The following is a 19327-nucleotide window of genomic DNA, read 5'->3' on the forward strand; positions in this document are numbered from 1 at the left end:
GAAAGTTGAGTCAACTGCCTGACTTCATGACTGTTGGAATTACCATCATGCTGAATCAGTCTACTAGTCTATTATTGGCAATGGCAATTTGCTGATGCTTCAGAAGGAGATAAAACCCCCTCACTAATGTAACTTGCCTAAAACCATGTCATATGAGGAGGAAAACATTTGTTCCCAATCCTGGCAGATTATCAGTTTACAATGTGAAACATAATTACCCTTGTATCATCTGCACTGCTGCAGATGTTACTAATGTCCACAAAATTGTCCAGTACTTTAAAGAATCCTGTTATGCTATTTTTCTCAATTTCTTGAGGCAACAAGTACATAAGAACGGCCTTACTGGATCAGATCAAAGGTCCATTTAGCCCAGTATCTGTCTTCTGATAGTGACCAATGCCAGGTGCTTCAGAGGGAATGAACAGAACAGGAAATCATCAAGTGATCCATCCTCTATTGCCCATTCCCAGCTTTTGGCAAACACGGGTTAGGGACGCCATCCCTGCCCATCCCGGTTAATAGCCATGATGGACCTATCCTCCATGAACTTATCTAGTTCTTTTTTTTAACCCTGTTATAGTTGTGATGAAGCATAGTTTGGCTATATGTTGCATAAAGGAGGGTGCTGGCTGGGGTCTGCTGAGTTGCAACAGTTAATATAGGAGACAGAGAGAAAGAAATGTTAAAGAGATTTTTAGCAGTTGACTTCAGCTTAATTATAATTGGGTATTGGTTTCATGTTATTTTGACTGAAAAAGATCCGACAGTGTGCTCATCTGGCACAAGTCTTCCCCACCTGTTCTTTTTCCCCAGACACACATTAAACAAAGTAAGAGAGTGGATCATACTCTAGCAAATAGATCAGTCAACCAGAGGTATGAAAAACCCTCCCTCAACTGAAATCCAAACAAACATCTCAAGGAAAGGGGAGCTGGAGGAACCTAATATTTCTTCAGTGACATAAATGCATGGAAGGGATTCCAAAAGTAACATATGGTCTGCACTGCTGCTGACAGATAACAGATCAGATAAACACCCATCCAAGAAGGAAGAGCGTGACAGCATAAATGAGCTCTATGATAGTCATCGGTCATTAGTGCCCTGCACACATGCTCCCATACAGATGATAACAGTGGTGCTAGACTGCAACTGAAACTGAAATTCTGCTACAAGAAGGTGTAGCTACACTACAGCCTCTGGGTCAATTGTGATCTGTAGTACAGTAACTCCTTGCTTAAGGTTGTAGTTATGTTCCTGAAAAATGCTACTTTAAACAAAACAACGTTAAGCGAATCCAATTTCCCCATAAGAATTAATGTAAATGGGGGGGGGTTAGGCTCCAGGGATTTTTTTTTGCCAGATAAAAGACATCATATATATACACAGTGTAAGTTTTAAACAAACAGTTTAATACTGTACACAGCAATGACAACTGTGAAGCTTGGCTGAGGTGGTGAAGTGAGAGGGTGAAGAAGGGTGGGATATTTCCCAGGGAATGCCTTACTGCTAAATGGTGAACTAGCACTTGGCTGAACCCTCAAGGGTTAACACATTGTTGTTAATGTAGCCTCACACTCTACAAGGCAGCATGAATGGAGGAAGGGGAGACAGCATGGCAGAGAGAGACAGAGACACACACTGTGTGTGTGTGTGTGTGTGTGTGAGAGAGAGAGAGAGATGTGCACTGCCCCTTTAAGTACACTGACCCCACTATAAGTACACTGCCTTTTTAACAGGGGTAGCTCTGTTAGTCTGTATCAGCAAAAACAAGGCAGAATCCTTGTGCTACCTTCTAAGGTGCCACAAGGATTCCTCCTTGTTTTTGCCTTTTTAAGTAGATCAGCAAGTTGAGACATCAACTGTTGCCAGCAAGCTCCTTCCATCCTCAGCCATTGTGTCTCCCCCTGTTCTGTGGATGGGATAAAGGATTGGGGGGTAGGAGCAGGGGGTGGGGGACACCCTGACACTAGCACCCCTCTCCCCCCAACCCTCCCCGAAGAAGGCTGCAAACTGTTTTATTTTACAGAAGGTAGGTGTGGCAATCAGGCACCCCATGTAAAATGACTACATAATCTTACTGGGCACTTTATGAATTCATTCATTATTTCCTGCAAGATTTTTTTTAAAAAACAAAATGCTTCTTGTAAATAATTTGGCTGGGTCGGGCCAAATGCTATGGGCCCAGTTCCTACTGAAAGTCAGTGAGAGCATCAGTAGGAAGAAGTCACAACCAGAAAGTATTTGAAAGATTTGATTAGAGGCTCTGATTTAAGTGCAGAGAATCTATTTAGTCACTGCAAATAACTCCAGTTAGTCAAGCCACAGAAATGAGCAGATCACCTTACCTGTGTCAAACCCGAAGCTTGGCACGATGTCCACTGTTCCGTGAAAGGCTCCAGCCCATGCTGAGGTAGCACTGGTGACAGTAGTAGGATCTGTCTTTGTCATGTCACACTGTGGAGCAGGAATCCTGGCTGCACGTACTGAAGGCATCAATAGGGATCCATACCGTGGGTCAAGATGAGAGCCGGGATGGTGATGATGCATGTGTGGATGGGGGTGATGGTGATGCATGTACACATCATGTATGTGCGCATATGAAGGGCTAACCTGAGATGCTAAAGGATAATGCCAGGATTCTGATGCAGTAGCGGGAGGAGGTGGGGCAGTCTGATGAAGGCCGTGTCCTGGCCAGCTGCTAGGATCTGCTGTTGGGAAGGTGCCTGGTGCAGTGACTGGGAAGTCAGAATGGACTCCACTCAAGCATGGCGGAGGTGGAGGCTGATAAGAGCTGGTCCAAAATGAAGCTGGGAAACTGCTCCGTTGGCTTGAAATTGTTGAGCTCTCTGGAAAAGAAAAAGTATAAATATTGAAAGCAATTGACAGATTAGAACTACAGTTAAAAACAAAAACACAGCACAAGTAGTGGGTGAAGTAGCTTGCCACCAGTTTGCATTGCACAGGAACAAGTCAGGACCCGTGAAGTAGTCCACACGATGCTCATCAAATGGTCTTTCTGATCCATCCTTCCTTAAGTAACAAGTTAGATTGATAACAAGAGTCCTTGTGGCACCTTAGAGACTAACAAATTTATTTGAGCATAAGCTTTTGTGGGCTATAGCCCACTTCATCGGATGCATGCAGTGGAAAATACAGACCTAAAAGTCTCAATATTACAACAAAAAACCTTCAAAAGTAGACTCCAGTGAGAGACTGCTGCATTGGAATTAATTTGCAAAATGGACACCATTAAATTAGGCTTGAATAAAGACTGGGACTGGGTAGGTCATTACACAAAGTGAAACTATTTCACCATGTTTATTTCACCCACCCACGCACACACACACTGTTCCTCAAACCTTCTTGTCCACTGCTGCAAATGGACCATTTTGATTACGACTACAAAAAGTTTTTTTCTCTCCTGCTGGCAATAGCTCACCTTAACTGATCACTCTCATTAGAGTGTGTATGGTAACACCCATTGTTTCTTGTTCTCTGTGTATATATATATCTTCCTACTGTATTTTCCACTGCATGCATCCAGTGAAGTGGGCTGTAGCCCATGAAAGTTTATGCTCAAATAAATTTGTTAGTCTCTAAGGTGCCACAAGTACTCCTGTTCTTTTTGTGGATACAGACTAACACTGCTGCTACTCTGAAAGTTAGATTAATATATCTCAAGGACAGCAGGAACCCTTATGAACATCTAGTTTGATCTCCTGTACATCACAAGCCATGGAATCTCACCCAATGATTCTTGCATCAAGCTCATAATTTCTGTCTGAACTAGAGCAAATAATTTAGACAGAATCCAGTCTTCATTTAGAGACTTTGAGTGACTGAGAATCCACCACTACTGCTACAGTATAAAGCAGGGGTGGCCAACCTGAGTCAGAGAAGGAGCCAGAATTTATCAATGTACACTGCCAAAGAGCCACAGTAATACATCAGCAGCCCTCCCATTATCTCCCCCACCACCACTCCCAGTGCCTCCTGCCCACTGACAGTCTCGCTGATCAGCCCCTTCCTCCCCGCACCTCTTGATCAGTTGTTTTGTGGCATGCAAGAGGCTCGGCAGGGCGGGAGGTGTGAGGGCACAGTGGGCTCAGGAGGGGATGGGAAGGGGTAGAGTGGGGGCAGGGCCTGTGGCAGAGTAGTGAGTACCCCCTGGCACACTGGAAAGTTGGTGCCTGTAGCCCCAGCCCTGGAGTCGGTGCCTATACAAGGAGCCACATATTAACTTCTGAAGAGCCGCACGGGGCTCTGGAGCCACAGGTTGGCCACCCCTGGTATAAAGCTTTTCTTAGCTGCTGAATAGAGATGTTTGAAATAGACATTTGCTACTGGTTCTGTATATGGATAATGGCATGATAAAAGATCTTGTTAAATTGATAACCTTGATAAATTGGTGGGGTAGATCATGCATAATACATCTTATGTTACTTATGGATAAATTCATTGTGGCTAAGTCCATAAATGGCTATTAGCCAGGATGGGTAAGGAATGGTGTCCCTAGTCTCTGTTTGTCAGAGGATGGAGATGGACAGCAGGAGAGAGATCACTTGACCATTGCCTATTAGGTTCACTCCCTCTGGGGCACCTGGCATTGGCCACTGTCGGTAGACAGATACTGGGCTAGATGGACTTTTGGTCTGACCTGGTACGGCCGTTCTTATGTTCTTATAGAATTGCAATTTGGCTTTAAGTCTAGTGTTATTCTGCAACTTTACTAAAAATAAGGTATGCACTCAAAAGCTGCATGCAAAATAAATCTGTGTTTTCATATTCGGAGTCCTCTCTCTGTACAATTACCAACAAGAACTTCAGTTTGTTACACACCTTTGGGTGAACTCCAGCTATAAAGTACTTTAACAGGACAAACCATTTAATTGTAAGTGAATTAAAAAATCTGAAAAAAAAGACCTATCTACATTCACAATTGGGGTACAATTTATGCTTAACGAGACTTCCAATACCATTGTATCATAAAATCACATTTTAAAATTCCCTCTTTATAAGCAGAGGTTAGTGTTTTTGATGCAGTGACTAATACCTCCAATCTACTGGCTTTCTTGTCAAAAACTCATGTTTTTAAGTATCACTTATAAGAATAGCCCATTTTGAATAGAGGGAGGCTTTGGCCAAAGATTGAAATAGATTTAAATCTGGGACTCCACCATGTTATGAAAGAACACAGTCATAAAAATATCCCATGGAGGAAAAAAAGTTGGTCAAGTTTTATGTTTGACCGGTCAGGGAATCCTCTGTGCCCCATATAACATTTATAACAATACTTATATTAATTGAGAACTATTCATTTTTTACCAGGATCCCCAAAGAGACTTGTGTGAAGACTTCCTTAAAAATGAATAGATGTTTCAAAAACCATTAAACTGCACTCTGCTTACTTAAAAAAAACAAACAGTCTTAAAAATAAAAATTGCAAAATACTTTGTCTGTCTGTCTGCACCATTAAGACATATTTATGGCTGATTCAAGGTCCATTAGAATCCTTCTGTTGACTTCAGTGGCTTTGAATCTAGCCACTATTAATAACTTTAGCTTATTGTGTATAAAATAACTTCTATAATTGTTTGTTTGTTTGTTTGTTTGGCAAACACTATATGCACAAAAGCAAAAGTTACCTTTGTGCCAAATTGCTTTGAATGTTATAGGGCTATTTAGTAAAATACTCCATGTGTCTTTATTTAATAGGGCTGCATTCCATTTTTATTTTTATTTTTTTGTAATCTTCTCCTAAAGCACCTGGTGTTAGAAGGTCATAAAGTGCATCAAAAATATGACTGATGTAAGCCTCACTACACCCCTGGGACATAGGTATTGTCTCCATTTTACAAATGGGCATACCAAGGTAGAGAGTTTAAATAACTTGCCTGGAGAGTTGGCAACAGAGTCTAACTTTTTCTCCCACCCATGTATTTTCCTCTGTGACTGCATTCCTCACTCCCTGTGCTTCATTCTCATTACTAGATAATACACCCTTATTTTCTTCAGTTCATTGCCAGTATTTTGAGGAATCCATCCCTGTTTTTGTGTGTGTGTGTGTGTTGGAAATACTGTGGCTCTCATCAATGCTGACAGGCTCCAAATCTGAACAACCCCATAAAACAAACAAACAAAACATACATACACACAAAACCAAACAAATTAATGTTCAACTACTAGGCATCCCTTGTATAATTCAGATTACTAACAATGAGGCAAAAACCTTCAACCACTACATTACCAATCTGGCTGAATTAATGATGGCAAAAAGAAAAAAAGTTTTAATATAACTGATCTACAACAGGTATAGAATAGATCAAATATCTGGTTGTTGCAATCCAGTTCCCACTGAACAAGTCCACCAATGGCAGTAGTTAGCTCTTGTTGTCAGACTCAATTGAGAGTCCCAGGGACAGAACGGTCCAGGGAGGTCTCTGGTGGACAAGGTGGTCCCTACCACTCAGGGTGGAAATGTATCAGTGGAGAAGTTTGCACTTCTGCTGTCTATGCTGTCACTGCTATGTGGATAAACAGGAGAACTATCAAGCCAGCATTTTTTATGAGCACTATGTAAGCAAATGACACTACCGACAAAAATGTCTATTACACATTGTATGAGCCTTTGGGTTGAGCCACATCCCAAAATAGCACACATGGGAATGTCGTTTTCCACTGTAGTTGAAAGTTGTTCTTTCCTTGCACTTTTCAGAATGAGTGAGCATAACCAATAGTCTTTACAGACACTACAGTGTCAGATACCTATGAAAGAACCTACATCCTAAGGTGGCATTTTAATGGTGAGACAATCATTTGGGCAGGGGAGGTTTCAATTTGGCCATCTGGTTGATGTCAACCTGACACTGTCCCTATGAAAAAAAACAAAAATACCAATCAGCTTACATTGGCCTCCATAAAAAAAAACCAAACAAAACACAAACCATTTGCCAACAGATATACCACAGTTACCACAGTAATTTCCTTTTCTAAATATGAGGGGAGAGGTGCCAAGAGGACTGCAATATCTGAGATACCAGAGTGGTAAACTAATGGAAATTGTTAACTTTTTAATGGTGGTCAGCACGCAGTGCATTGCACTGAAAACATACCAGGCTTCCATGCTAAGAAAGGAGACAATTCTTTTTAGACTTCTCTGCAGTACAATAATACTCTTCAGTTACTGCTACCTGAGAACTTTCAGTTATAAAGAATAATGGGAAAAAATACCATTAATCTTAAAAACTTCTTCCAATGTCTATGCCCAAGATTTCAGGGAATTTTAAAGAACCTATGTTATTCAGATTTCTTAAGAACAAAAATGTCTGACATTGGTGCTAAATTAATTTTGGTTTAAACTAATACAAGATTTTCTTATAGATTCATTTGACATTCAAAAGGATAAGGGTTGTCGCTTTGGGAAGTATGCCTTGTATTTTGCACTCTTTCTTACTGATGCAAAATACAAGGCATCCTCCCAAAAGCAGCAACCCTTATCCTTTTGAGTGCAAAACTCAGGGCAAAACTCAATTCACAACTAGCACATCGCCCCCATCTTGAAAGCAGGAGCTCTTTAAATATTTTCTGGATCCAATTGTTATGCCTCATTCAGGATTCAGAAGAGATAATGCAGGAAGAATAATGTACAATACACTCCTACCCACTCCCAAATTTTTCTATGTATCATTCAACAAGGCAATTATAAATGCATTGCTTATTTCTTTTGCTGACCTTTCAAAGATTTTGTTGACTAAGTAATTGAATGAAACTTCAAACTACCCTTGATTATTATTAATAATGTTAACATCTCCAACCTAACAAAGCATCAACTTCCTCCATACAAACTAATATGCATTAGCTAACTAGAGCACATTAACCTTAATGAATGAACTGGAAGATTGAAGTATCAGAGTGACTATCTTTTATCCCTTCTTTCAAACTAGTTTGCTGAGACATTAGTTTGGGCATGACAAAAATCTATTTTATCCTAATTTCTCTTGAAAAACAAGTATGCTACTTATTTCTCTGACTTTAAACTGCAGAATCAAAGAACTCTTTTCAGCATTCCACTGGGGCACCTTTACTCTACCCGGGCTGGTGCAAAGGAGCCAGAAGAGATGCATACCTTCCTTTTCCTCCCCCATCCATGGAATACTTTCAGAGCAGGAGGATCTTTGCAACAGCACTGGTTACATGGGATATTCTGTGTTAAAAGGCAATACTGGATGAAGCATTTTTATGCTGGGCTATTCTGTACCCCTGCAAAGCTCCCTAGGGGCCATGGATACAGCTGATCAGGAATCAGTTTTAAGATTTGAAAAAAAAAATCCTATTCTGTACTGGGACAAACTCAGACCTTTCAAAATTTTTACGAACTTCCTCTCCACAGAAAAGTCAGACCAAAACACCCCAGAATATCCTAGAGCCCAGTAGTCAGGGCTTTCACCTGTGAGGTGGGAGACGCAGGGTCCAGTCCCTGCTCCATATGATTTGGAGCATGGACTTGAACCCACAGTCTTCCACATCTCAGATGAGTGCCCTGACCACCAGGATTTTGGCTATTCTGGGGCACATGTGTCTGTCTGTTTCCCTCTCATCCTGGACTTGAGAAATCTTCCCAATTAATGTTTTGTCAAAACTGACCCTTTCCCACAAAGAAGGTTTGGTGGGTTCGGTTTCTATGAATTGGCATTTTTTGCCACAAGAAGTTGGAAAATTCCCTACCAGCTCTAGTCCTGGAACAATTGAGAAGTGCTGGAGAAGAAGTGAAGGGCATATGATGCCATAGATGTGACAGGCTCTTCCCACCCAGCACAGAATGTGTGAGGTCTGCATGCAGACAGTCTCCTCTGTGCACTGATCTTTGGGAAGTAGTGTGATCACATACTTAAATGTTTATAGTTGACTGGGAGGATAAGATGGCTGTTTACAAGTATTTAACTCTTCATCTTTCTTTGTAACTATGGGCTTCATCCTATTCCCATGCAAATCAATGGAAAAACTCCCATGAACTTTAATAGTGCAGGATGAACTCCTACTTTCTTCCAGCTCCCCAACCATTTTGGCTGTCTTCTGCTGAATTTCCACCCATTTGTTGGTGTTTTTCTGGCAAGATTGTCCTTGCGCATTATTTTCCTTTTCCCAGTGATATTCAAAAATCCTCTCTTTTATCAATCGTGAATTTCATTAATGTGCTGTTTGTTCCTTCTTCCAGATCATTAATTAAGACGTCAAACATGATCAGGCCCAACACAGATCCCCGTGGTATCTCATTCACCCAACTTGATATGTCGCCATTTCTCACCACATATGGCTGATAGCCCTTCTGCCAATTTTAATACACATCACAAGATTATTTCAATTACTTTTGTCTTCAATTATTTTTGTCTTTATCCGCTAATTTTGTAATCCTATCAAAACAAGCAATCTAGTTTGTCTGGCAAGATCTGCTCTTTACAAAACTCACACCACTTGTTTGTTCATCCTTGGACAGACACATACTTTATGTACTTATTTAGCCCATGTTACTATTGTATACGAACACTTCACAATCTCCATTGCATTTGTAACCCTTCTGCCAGGTGAAGCCGCAAGCAACCAAGGCGTGGTTTAATATCTAAGGGTTCCTTTTCAATAGCACAACAAAGAACCGGCTCGAGCCCCGACCCAGTAACCTGGGAAAATTACACACCATCCCTGATCACCTCTGAGAGGCGATATTTCCCCACTCGCAAACACAGAGTCTGAGTGTCGAAAGGAAACTTTTAATGAAAGGAGGGAAGTCACCAGAAAATTAGGGAAAATACCAAAAGCAGGATTCATAATCATAAAATGGTGAGCAGGACACCCACCCCAGTGTGCGTGGGGCAGTGCCTTCTGCCTTAGAATCATAAAATATCAGGGTTTGAAGGGACCTCAGGAGGTGCAACCTCCTGGTCAAAGCAGGACCAATTCCCAGCTAAATCATCCCAGCCAGGGCTTTGTCAAGCCTGACCTTAAAAACCTCTAAGGAAGTGCATCACCACTCTCGGAGTGAAAAAGTTTTTCCTAGTATCCAACCTAAACCTTCCCCCCATTACTCCTTCTTCTCTCATCTGGTACCACTGAGAACAATCTAGATCCATCCTCTTTGGAACCCCCTTTCAGGTAGTTGAAAGCAGTTATCAAATCCCACCTCATTCTTCTCTTCTGCAGACTAAACAATCCCAGTTCTCTCAATCTCTCCTCATAAGTCATGTGCTCCAGCCCCCTAACCATTTTTGTTGCCCTCTCCTGGACTCTTCCCAATTTTTCCACATCCTTCTTGTAGTGTGGGGCCCAAAACTGGACACAGTACTCCAGATGAGGCCTCACCAATGTCAAATAGAGGGGAATGATCACTTCCCTCGATCTGCTGGCAATGCCCCTACTTATACAGCCCAAAATGCCGTTAGCCTTCTTGGCAACAAGGGCACGCTGTTGACTCATATCCAGCTTCTCGTCCACTGTAACCCCTACATCTTTTTCTGCAGAACTGCTTCCTAGCCATTCAGTCCCTAGTCTGTAACAGTGAATGGAATTCTTCCATCCTAAGTGCAGGACTATGCACTTGTCCTTGTTGAACCTCATCAGGTTTCTTTTGGACCAGTCCTCTAATTTGTCTAGGTCCCTCTGTATCCTATCCATACCCTCCAGCATATCTACCACTCCTCCAAGTTTAGTGTCATCTCCAAACTTGCTGACAGTGCAGTCCATGCCATCCTCCAAATCATTAATGAAGATATTGAACAAAACTGGCCCCAGGACCGACCCTTGGGGCACTGCACTTGAAATCAGCTGCCAACTAGACTTGGGGCCATTGATCACTACTCACTGAGCCTGACAATCTAGCCAGCTTTCTATCCACCTTATAGTCCAATCATCCAGCCCATACTTCTTTAACTTACAGGCAAGAATACTGTGGAGACCATATCAAAAGCTTTGCTAAAGTCAAGGAATAACACATCCATTTCTTTCCCCTCATCCACAGGCCCAGTTATCTCTTCATAGAAGGCAATTAGGTTAGTCAGGCATGACTTGCCCTTAGTGAATCCATGCTGACTGTTCCTGATCACTTTCCTCTCCTCTAAGTGCTTCAGAATTGATTCCTTGAGGATCTGCTCCATGATTTTTCCATGAGGTGAGGTTGACTGGCCTGTAGTTCCCTGGATCCTCCTTCTTCACTTTTTAAAAAATGGGCACTACATTAGTCTTTTTCCAGTCATCCAGGACCTCTCCCGTTTGCCATGAGTTTTCAAAGATAATGGCCAACGGCTCTGCAATCACATCTGCCAACTCCTTTAGCACCCTCGGATGCAGCGCATCCGGCCCCATGGACTTGCGCTCGTCCAGTTTTTCTAAATAGTCCCGAACCACTTCTTTCTCCACAGAGGGCTGGTCACCTTCTCTCCATACTGTGCTGCCCAGTGCAGCAGTCTGGGAGCTGACCTTGTTCGTGAAAACAGAGGCAAAAAAATCATTGAGTACATTAGCTTTATGTTCATGCCTTATGTTCTTGAGTTCTGCAACCAACAGTTCCTTTTCTGTGCCCCTCTCTGCTCCCTCACCATACTCCACTCACAGTGGTTGTCCTTTGTCAGTGAGGACCCAGGGTGCAGAGGTGCACCTGTGTGAGTTCACCTCGCACTTAGGGAAGAAGGCACCTTGCTTGCTCCACCATCTGAGCCCTGCCAGCTGCTCATCCCACTTCCGTAGGAGGACTGCTTGCTGCTCCTGCTGGCTGACTGTCAGTTACCTTCTGCTGCCACCTGCCTCTCTGCTGTAACCTCTGCATGTCAGTCTCTTAGTGATTGTCAGCTCTTAGTGATTTTCAGCTTTTAGCAGGCTGGGTATAAACACTGTCCCACCACAAGCGATATCAGTTCTCATTTAAGCACTTAAAATAACAAAGGTTCCTAATGGAGCCTATTTAGCTCTATCTTTGAACAGTGGAGAGAAATAGGTTAAACCAGACCAGGGACCCTTAGGAAGAGGCCACACCTCCTGGCTGGGACACTTGTCCCTTCTCCCTCTTACTTTCACAGGGGTCTGGCATTCAAGCCCTTGGCTTAACAAAGTCCTTTCAGCTGAGGATGACCCCCTCATTTGGTACAGGTTAAGCACAGTTCTGCTTCCTTTTATTCATATAATAAAGACAACATTGACAACAGCATTTCACTATCCCTGCATTGAGTACTGAAGTGATTTGTAACCCAACACCACCAAAGTTGATCACTTTGAGAAACATCGGCTATCTGCTGGATATCTAAGCAGAGTAGGTGTGTTCATGTAAATACGTTTTGCTCCTGAAGTCTCTCCCCCTCACAGCTAGCTATCAGGGGAGAGTTCATTCACACCCTGCTTACATATTTATGATCACAACACAGCAGCATGAAAGCACTGTATATTATCTCCAATTTACAGATGGGGAACTGAGATACAGAGAGACCCAATGACCCTGCCGAGGGTCACACAGGAAGTCTGTGGCAGAGCAGGAAATTGAACCTGGGTCTCCTGAGTCCCTGGCTAGTGCCCTTTATTCTCTATGACCACATTTTTCAAACTTTGGGGCTTAAAGTTATGCCTTAGATCTCACAGCAATTCCTTGTGAAGCCACATTAACTCCTTCGTGTTCCTCAAAGCCTTCAACTGCCCCACTGAATGCCAGGAGGAATTTGAAAAGCCTTTATCCTGTATATCTTTGATTCTTGCTCCCTGTCCATCGATTCCAGCCATTCACCCCCAAGAAATTCCTTGCTGCTTCCACCTACTCTGTAGCAAGGGTTAAAATCAGCAGGGATTAAATCAGCAAGATTCCAGCCATAATGCTGCATATGTTGTCGTAAAATGGATTGACTGCGTAAGCTAGACAGCATGTAGTCAAACTATTGCTTCCCTTACCTCTCCACAGGGGGCTTAGCCCTGCCTTGCTTTTTGAAAGGGCAGTTTCTGGGTTGAAGCTGCTGGTTTGGCTCAAAGCTCTTGAGAAGTGTTCATCCACTACTGACCCAATGTCTCCCTGGAAGTAAGTGAAAAGGACACAGCGAGAGTTAAGGTATTCCATCTCAGCAGGCTGGTCTTTCTCATCCTCTTCCTGTTTGCTGGAAAGGGTCACCTCCAGGGACTCTTGCATCTTGTTGTAAACAGTTAACTTCTTCTGGGATTAAAAACAAAACAAAACAAAACAAGAAGACGCATCACTAGTGGCAATTTATGGAAACACAACACCCAGTTTCCTTAAAGGAAATTACATATATTTAATATACACATTGCATAATATCTTAAGGGTAAAGCTGGTAGAAAAAAAGAGGAATATTTTAATGAACGTGTTTAAAAAAAAAGTCAGTGTTTTTCATAGAAAGTTTTCAGAATTTTTCAACCAGCCCCACTTCAGAGTTTCCCGTTGCTCAAGCACTCATTAAAGTCCCAGTTCTCACAGGTACTGAGCAGCTGCCACTCCAAGTAAAGTTAATGGGAGTTGCATTACCTCAGACCCTCTGAAAAAACAAATGTAACATAGATGATAAAAGGTGAATCCTGAAGTCTTTATTCAGCTTCATTGCTATGAACAGGCCGCAAAGGCTGTAGATCTGAACCCTAACTTTACAGAAGAGTGGGCCAAACTGTATAATTTAAAACATTCACTTTAAATAGGTCACTTTAGAACAGATTTTGTCATTCACATTCCCTATGAACACCACCTCACTCGACACATACTAGCACCATGGGATGCAACGGAACCTGTTGTAATAATTGGGCCAACAACCTAACTGCAAGCTCAACTGTAAAAAGTATGTAAGTGTTCATGATATATCACAATAACCTCTAATAACAAACATTGATGGGAAAAGGTATGAAAGGGAGACAGATCAACTAAATTAGTCTAAACAGAAAGGCCTACTGATATGACTGTGTTAAGATCGTCCTTGGTACACAGAAAAATGTAGGTCCGAAAAATCAGTGAACCAAAATTGGTATGTCAGAAACTAGGCCTAATGGATGGACAAAATAATAAGGGATGGTCTTGTCCACCTGACACTCCCTTTTTGGGTCCCTAAAGAAAAAAAACCTCAGGGGAGGGGGAGAAGAGGAAAGAACAGACAGAGGCTGCTGGAAATGGCATCAGCATCATGGCTGCCACCCCACTGTTTCCCGGGATCCCAGAACTTTGTCATCCTGATCCCTAGAAATGTCCTGTGCAAACCAGGCTGGGGCGAGGGATACAGATGACAGCGCCATCCTTACAAGCTCCAGTTGAACTCCAAATATCACTTGAGATTAAACAGGATTGGACTTTTACAACAGCAGCTCCAGTCCAGATCAACTAACTTTTTCTCTTTTCCCAAGAAAGGACAGTTATTATCATCTTTGACATCATCTAAGAAACTGTCAAACAAGGGTTTTTTCTTCTAAAATTCTCATCTAAAGCAAAAACGAACAAAAAATGTTGTTAAATGAAAAGACTTACTTAAAATTTTATATTTCAAATGTTTTAACTGTTTTTCCTTCTTTCCTGTATCTTTAATAAAATGTTAAAATGGTGAGTTTGCCACAGTAGTAAACAGGCTGAGGTCTCTGTCTCCCAAACCCCAGAACTTGTTTAACATTCTTTAATGTAAGACAGCAACTGGATTATGCTAACAGTTTTGGCCCATTTATTACATCTAAATTAATACACCATTTTTGGTGCCCACTGTGGGTCTTAAAGGTTCACATACTCAGAAGCTGGCACCTTGGCAAACAAGCAATTTTATTCAAAGTTTAAAACTAAAGTTTGTTTTAAAATTCTTAAATGTGTTGGGCTTCTTTGAGGTAAGCATGAAAGCAAACCATTAATGTTTTTGCTTTAAAAAAAAGAAAGAAAAAATCATTGTCAAGGGTTTTAAAGTTATTAATTTTTAAAAAAATATCTTTAAATAAACGCTTTGTTTCTTTTTTGTTTTGTTTTAAAGTTTATGGTTTCTGTAACTGGTAATTATTTTAAAAGTATAATGAAAAAGTAAATTTTTAAAAGAAGCAAAAAGTGGCAAAAAGTAAGTGTTTTAAACTGTTGAAGTTGCTAATGCAGACTTTTACTGAAATAACACTTTCAGTAACCCTCTCATTAACAAAATCCCAGCTTAGTTCAGGTCTGCTACTGCTTTAGTTGTGAATTAAATCTCAAACCACCCTTCAAGCAACAACTTAATAAGGTGTCAAAACATTCTGAGTGTTCTACACCTTGGCTTTAAGGATCTGGTTTTCCATTTTAGGCAACCCTAGAAGTAAAAATGTCTGAAACACAATAGTGTTTGATTTTTAAAATATGACAAATGAGTTGAACATAACAGTGCATATTAAACTATACCATCCTAATGTTTGTAAGACCAAGGTTCCTACCTTTAGCTGAAGCTATGCAGTATATCAGTGTCTGATTTAGTCTGATTTCACTACAGAAATGTAAATAGTTATACCAAATATGATTTTTCCATATTTGATAAAGTAGTGCCAAGCCAATTTAAGTTTATGTAATGTTAAGAAAATTTAAAGTTTCATTTTGTTCTGCTTATAATTGTGAGTTTATGAGCAAACTTCCGATTATGGGGAGAAATGGTTCATAAAGGAGATGGATTATATTGTGTTAACTGGGCCTAGAAATTCACTTTAATTATGAGTTCAACTATGAAAAGTAAGTGAAAGTTCATAAGATGTCAAAATAATCTATAACTTTGGGAATTAACTATGGAAAATAAGAACATAAGAACAGCCATACTGGGTAAGACCAGAGGTCAATCTTGCCCAGTGGCCAATGCCAACTGCTTCAGAGGGAATGAACGGAACAGGTAATCAACTGATCCATCCCCTGTCGCCCATTCCCAGCTTCCGGCAAACAGAGGCTAGGGACACCATCCTTCCCCATTCTGACTAATGGCCACCAGGGGCGGCTCTAGGAATTTTGCCGCCCCAAGCACAGCAGGCAGGCTGCCTCCTGCGGCTTGCTACCCCAAGCACGTGCTTGGCTGGCGTGCTGGGGCCTGGAGCCACCCCTGATGGCCACTGATGGACCTATCCTCCATGAATTGATCTTGTTCTTTTTTGAATTATGTTATAGTCTTAGCATTCACAACATCCTGTGGCAAAGAGTTCCAGAGGTTGACTGTGAACTGTGTGAAGAAATACTTCATAAGAACATAAGAACGGCCATTCTGGGTCAGACCAAAGGTCTATCTAGTCCAGAATACTGTCTACCGACAGTGGCCAATGCCAGGAGCCCAGGAGGGAGTCAGGGCCGGCTCCAAGTGTTTTGCCACCCCAAGCAAAAAAATTTCCCTGTGACCCTTGCAGCCCTGCCTCATTCCAACCCCTTCCCCAAATCCCCAGCCCCGCCTCCTCCCCCGGGAGCACCGCATTTCCCCTCCTACCCCTCCCTCCCAGGCAGGCTGTGCGCTCGGGGGAGGAGGTGGGGGTGAGCTGGGGGGGAGCGTTTCCTCTGCCCCTCTCCGCACCCCCCACCGCCGCAGTTCATCTCCAGTCCACTGCCACCTGCTCCCCCGAGTACGCCACTGCTCCTCTTCTCCCCCCTCCCTCCCAGGCTTGCCGCAAAACAGCTGGTTCGCATGGCAAGCCTGGGAGGCATGGGGGAGAAGCGGAGCAGCGGCACGCTCGGCGGAGCAGGTGACAGTGGAGTGGAGGTGAGCTGGGGAGGGGGGAGCAGTTCCTCTGCGCCCCCCCCGGTTACTTCCTGCGGCACTCCCTGCGCCCCACACTGTCACAGCTCACCTCCGCTCAGGGCCAGCTCCCGGCTTTTTGTGCCCCAAGCAAAAAAAAGAAAAAAGGAGGTGGAGTGCCGTCCCTTGGAAAGTGCCGCCCCAAGCACATGCTTGGAGCGCTGGTGCCTAGAGCAGGCTCTGGAGGGAGTGAACCTAACAGGTAATGATCAAGTGATCTCTCTCCTGCCATCCATCTCCATCCTCTGACAAACAGAGGCTAGGGACACCATTCCTTACCTATCCTGGATAATAGCCATTAATGGACTTAACCACCATGAATTTATCCAGTTCTCTTTTAAACATTGTTATAGTCCTAGCCTTCACAACATCCTCAGGCAAGGAGTTCCACACGTTGACTGTGTGCTGTGTGAAGAACTTCCTTTTATTTGTTTTAAACCTGCTGCCCATTAATTTCATTTGGTGGCCCCTAGTTCTTGTATTATGGGAATAAGTAAATAACTTTTCCTTATCTACTTTCTCCAAATCACCCATGATTTTATATACCTCTATCATCTCCCCCCTTAGTCTCCTCTTTTCCAAGCTGAAAAGTCCTAGCCTCTTTAATTTCTCCTCAGATGGGACCCGTTCCAAAGCCCTCATTATTTTAGTTGCCCTTCTCTGAACCTTTTCTAGTGCCAGTATATCTTTTTTGAGATAAGGAGACCACATCTGTACGCAGTATTCAAGATGTGGGTGTACCATCAATTTATATAAGGGCAATAATATAGTCTCCGTCTTATTCTCTATCCCCTTTTTAATGATTCCTAACATCCTGTTTGCATTTTTGACTGCCTCTGCACACTGCTTGGACGTCTTCAGAGAACTATCCATGATGACTCCAAGATCTTTTTCCTGTTTTGTTGTAACTAAATTAGCCCCCAACATATTGTATGTATAGTTGGGGTTATTTTTTCCAATGTGTAATACTTTACATTTATCCACATTAAATTTCATTTGCCAATTTGTTGCCCAGTCACTTAGTTTTGTGAGATCTTTCTGAAGTTCTTCACAATCTGCTTTGGTCTTAACTATCTTGAGCAGTTTAGTATCATCTGCAAACTTTGCCACCTCACTGTTTACCCCTTTCTCCAGATCATTTATGAATAAGTTGAGTAGGATTGGTCCTAGGACTGACCCTTGGGGAACACCACTAGTTACCCCTCTCCATTCTGAAAATTTACCATTAATTCCTACCTTTTGTTACTTGTCTTTTAACCAGTTCTCAATCCATGAAAGGCCGTTCCCTTTTAACCCATGACAACTTATTTACATAAGAGCCTTTAGTGAGGGACCTTGTCAAAGGCTTTCTGGAAATCTAAGTACACTATGTCCACTGGCTCCCCTTTGTCCACATGTTTGTTGACCCCTTCAAAGAACTCTAATAGATTAGTAAAACACAATTTCCCTTTACAGAAACCATGTTGACTTTTGCCCAACAGTTTATCTTCTTCTATGTGTCTGACAATTTTATTCTTACTATTGTTTCAACTAATTTGCCTGGTACTGACGTTAGACTTACCGGTCTGTAATTGCCAGGATCACCTCTAGAGCCCTTTTTAAATATTGGTGTTTGTGAAAGTAGAATAAATTATATAGTAAAAATAGAAAGAATTAAAAAATGTTGTCTGTACCTTTAAGCAAAGTTTTTGGAATGTTGCAACCAGGTGTCAAAAATATAGACATTAAAATAGAACAATTGCACCGTTTAAGGGCAATTGGTGAAGCATTAGCCTTAAATCGATAACAGTTAATAAAAAAATAGAATATGCATGCTGTGCCCCAAGTAAATTTTACTGTTTTAATTTCTTTGTCCCTTTGTCTAAATTCCCGCTCTTTTATCTGTATAAATAAGACTGTTTGGGCCTTGCATGGCCACTCACATATTCTAAATGTTATTGGCGGAGTGCTGTGCTAATAAACAGAGTGGTCTGACAAATTGTGAGTCCTGATTCTAACTTTGACAATTTGGAGGTTCCACCGAGATGGCAACCGTCTTCACTGGGGCTGTGTGATTCCTGACTGTTTTTGTAGGATGACCGTGGCAGCCGGCACCTGGGCAGTCCCCCACTAGAGTGGAAAGGCACACAGCCACAGTGAGGTCTACGCCATCGAACCTGTTGGTTCCCACTCTGTTCTGGTAGGGATCCCGGGATCTGACATCAGGAATCTGGTCAGGTAATTATTTCTGTATTTTGTCCGGACTGAGGACTGTCCTGTCTCTGTGTCTATCCGTCCTCCCTGTGGAGTGTTTGAGTCTGGGTGCCGTCTCTGTCTGGGGATCGGCCGACCAAGGGGTTCATGTCCCCGCGGTCTGAGTGAGTGAAATCTGCACAATTGCAGCCACACCACACCTTGGGTAAAACCCTTAGTGTGAAAGCAAGGGCGATTGAGGCAGTAGCCTGTGGGCTCCTTTTGTGTGTTGCACTGGGCATCGCTCTGATGAACCCGAATTTCCTTCTTGTGTGATTGGTGTGTGAAGTCCTCCTGTATGGGTAACCAGATGTCTAAGTCTGGACAGTTCCCTAAATGAACGCCGGCTCATTTTATGTATTTAGGATGGG

The 19327-nt window shown here is 42.4% G+C and overlaps 1 protein-coding gene and 1 long non-coding RNA gene across 3 annotated transcripts in view; one reads left to right on the forward strand and one right to left on the reverse strand.

Annotated features, from left to right (window-relative positions):
* VGLL3 (vestigial like family member 3) overlaps positions 1 to 19327 on the reverse strand; it is a 48609-nt gene that overhangs the window by 12059 nt on the left and 17223 nt on the right. The window contains exons 2-3 of one of the 2 annotated variants that reach the window (XM_030580472.1): positions 12919 to 13171; positions 2346 to 2846 (exon numbers count right to left, since the gene is read on the reverse strand). In XM_030580472.1, coding sequence (XP_030436332.1) covers positions 2346 to 2846; positions 12919 to 13171 — 754 coding nt within the window. Of the gene's footprint in view, positions 1 to 2345; positions 2847 to 12918; positions 13175 to 19327 lie in introns of both variants that reach the window. The other variant, XM_030580462.1, reaches the window with a different exon arrangement.
* On the forward strand, positions 362 to 18923 carry LOC115659795. Its single transcript, XR_004002655.1, has 3 exons — positions 362 to 372; positions 2790 to 2794; positions 18827 to 18923. It is a non-coding gene; the product is annotated as an uncharacterized LOC115659795 (long non-coding RNA).

The sequence above is a fragment of the Gopherus evgoodei genome, chromosome 1 (genome assembly GCF_007399415.2).
Source record: "Gopherus evgoodei ecotype Sinaloan lineage chromosome 1, rGopEvg1_v1.p, whole genome shotgun sequence".
Taxonomy (NCBI): Eukaryota; Metazoa; Chordata; order Testudines; family Testudinidae; genus Gopherus; species Gopherus evgoodei.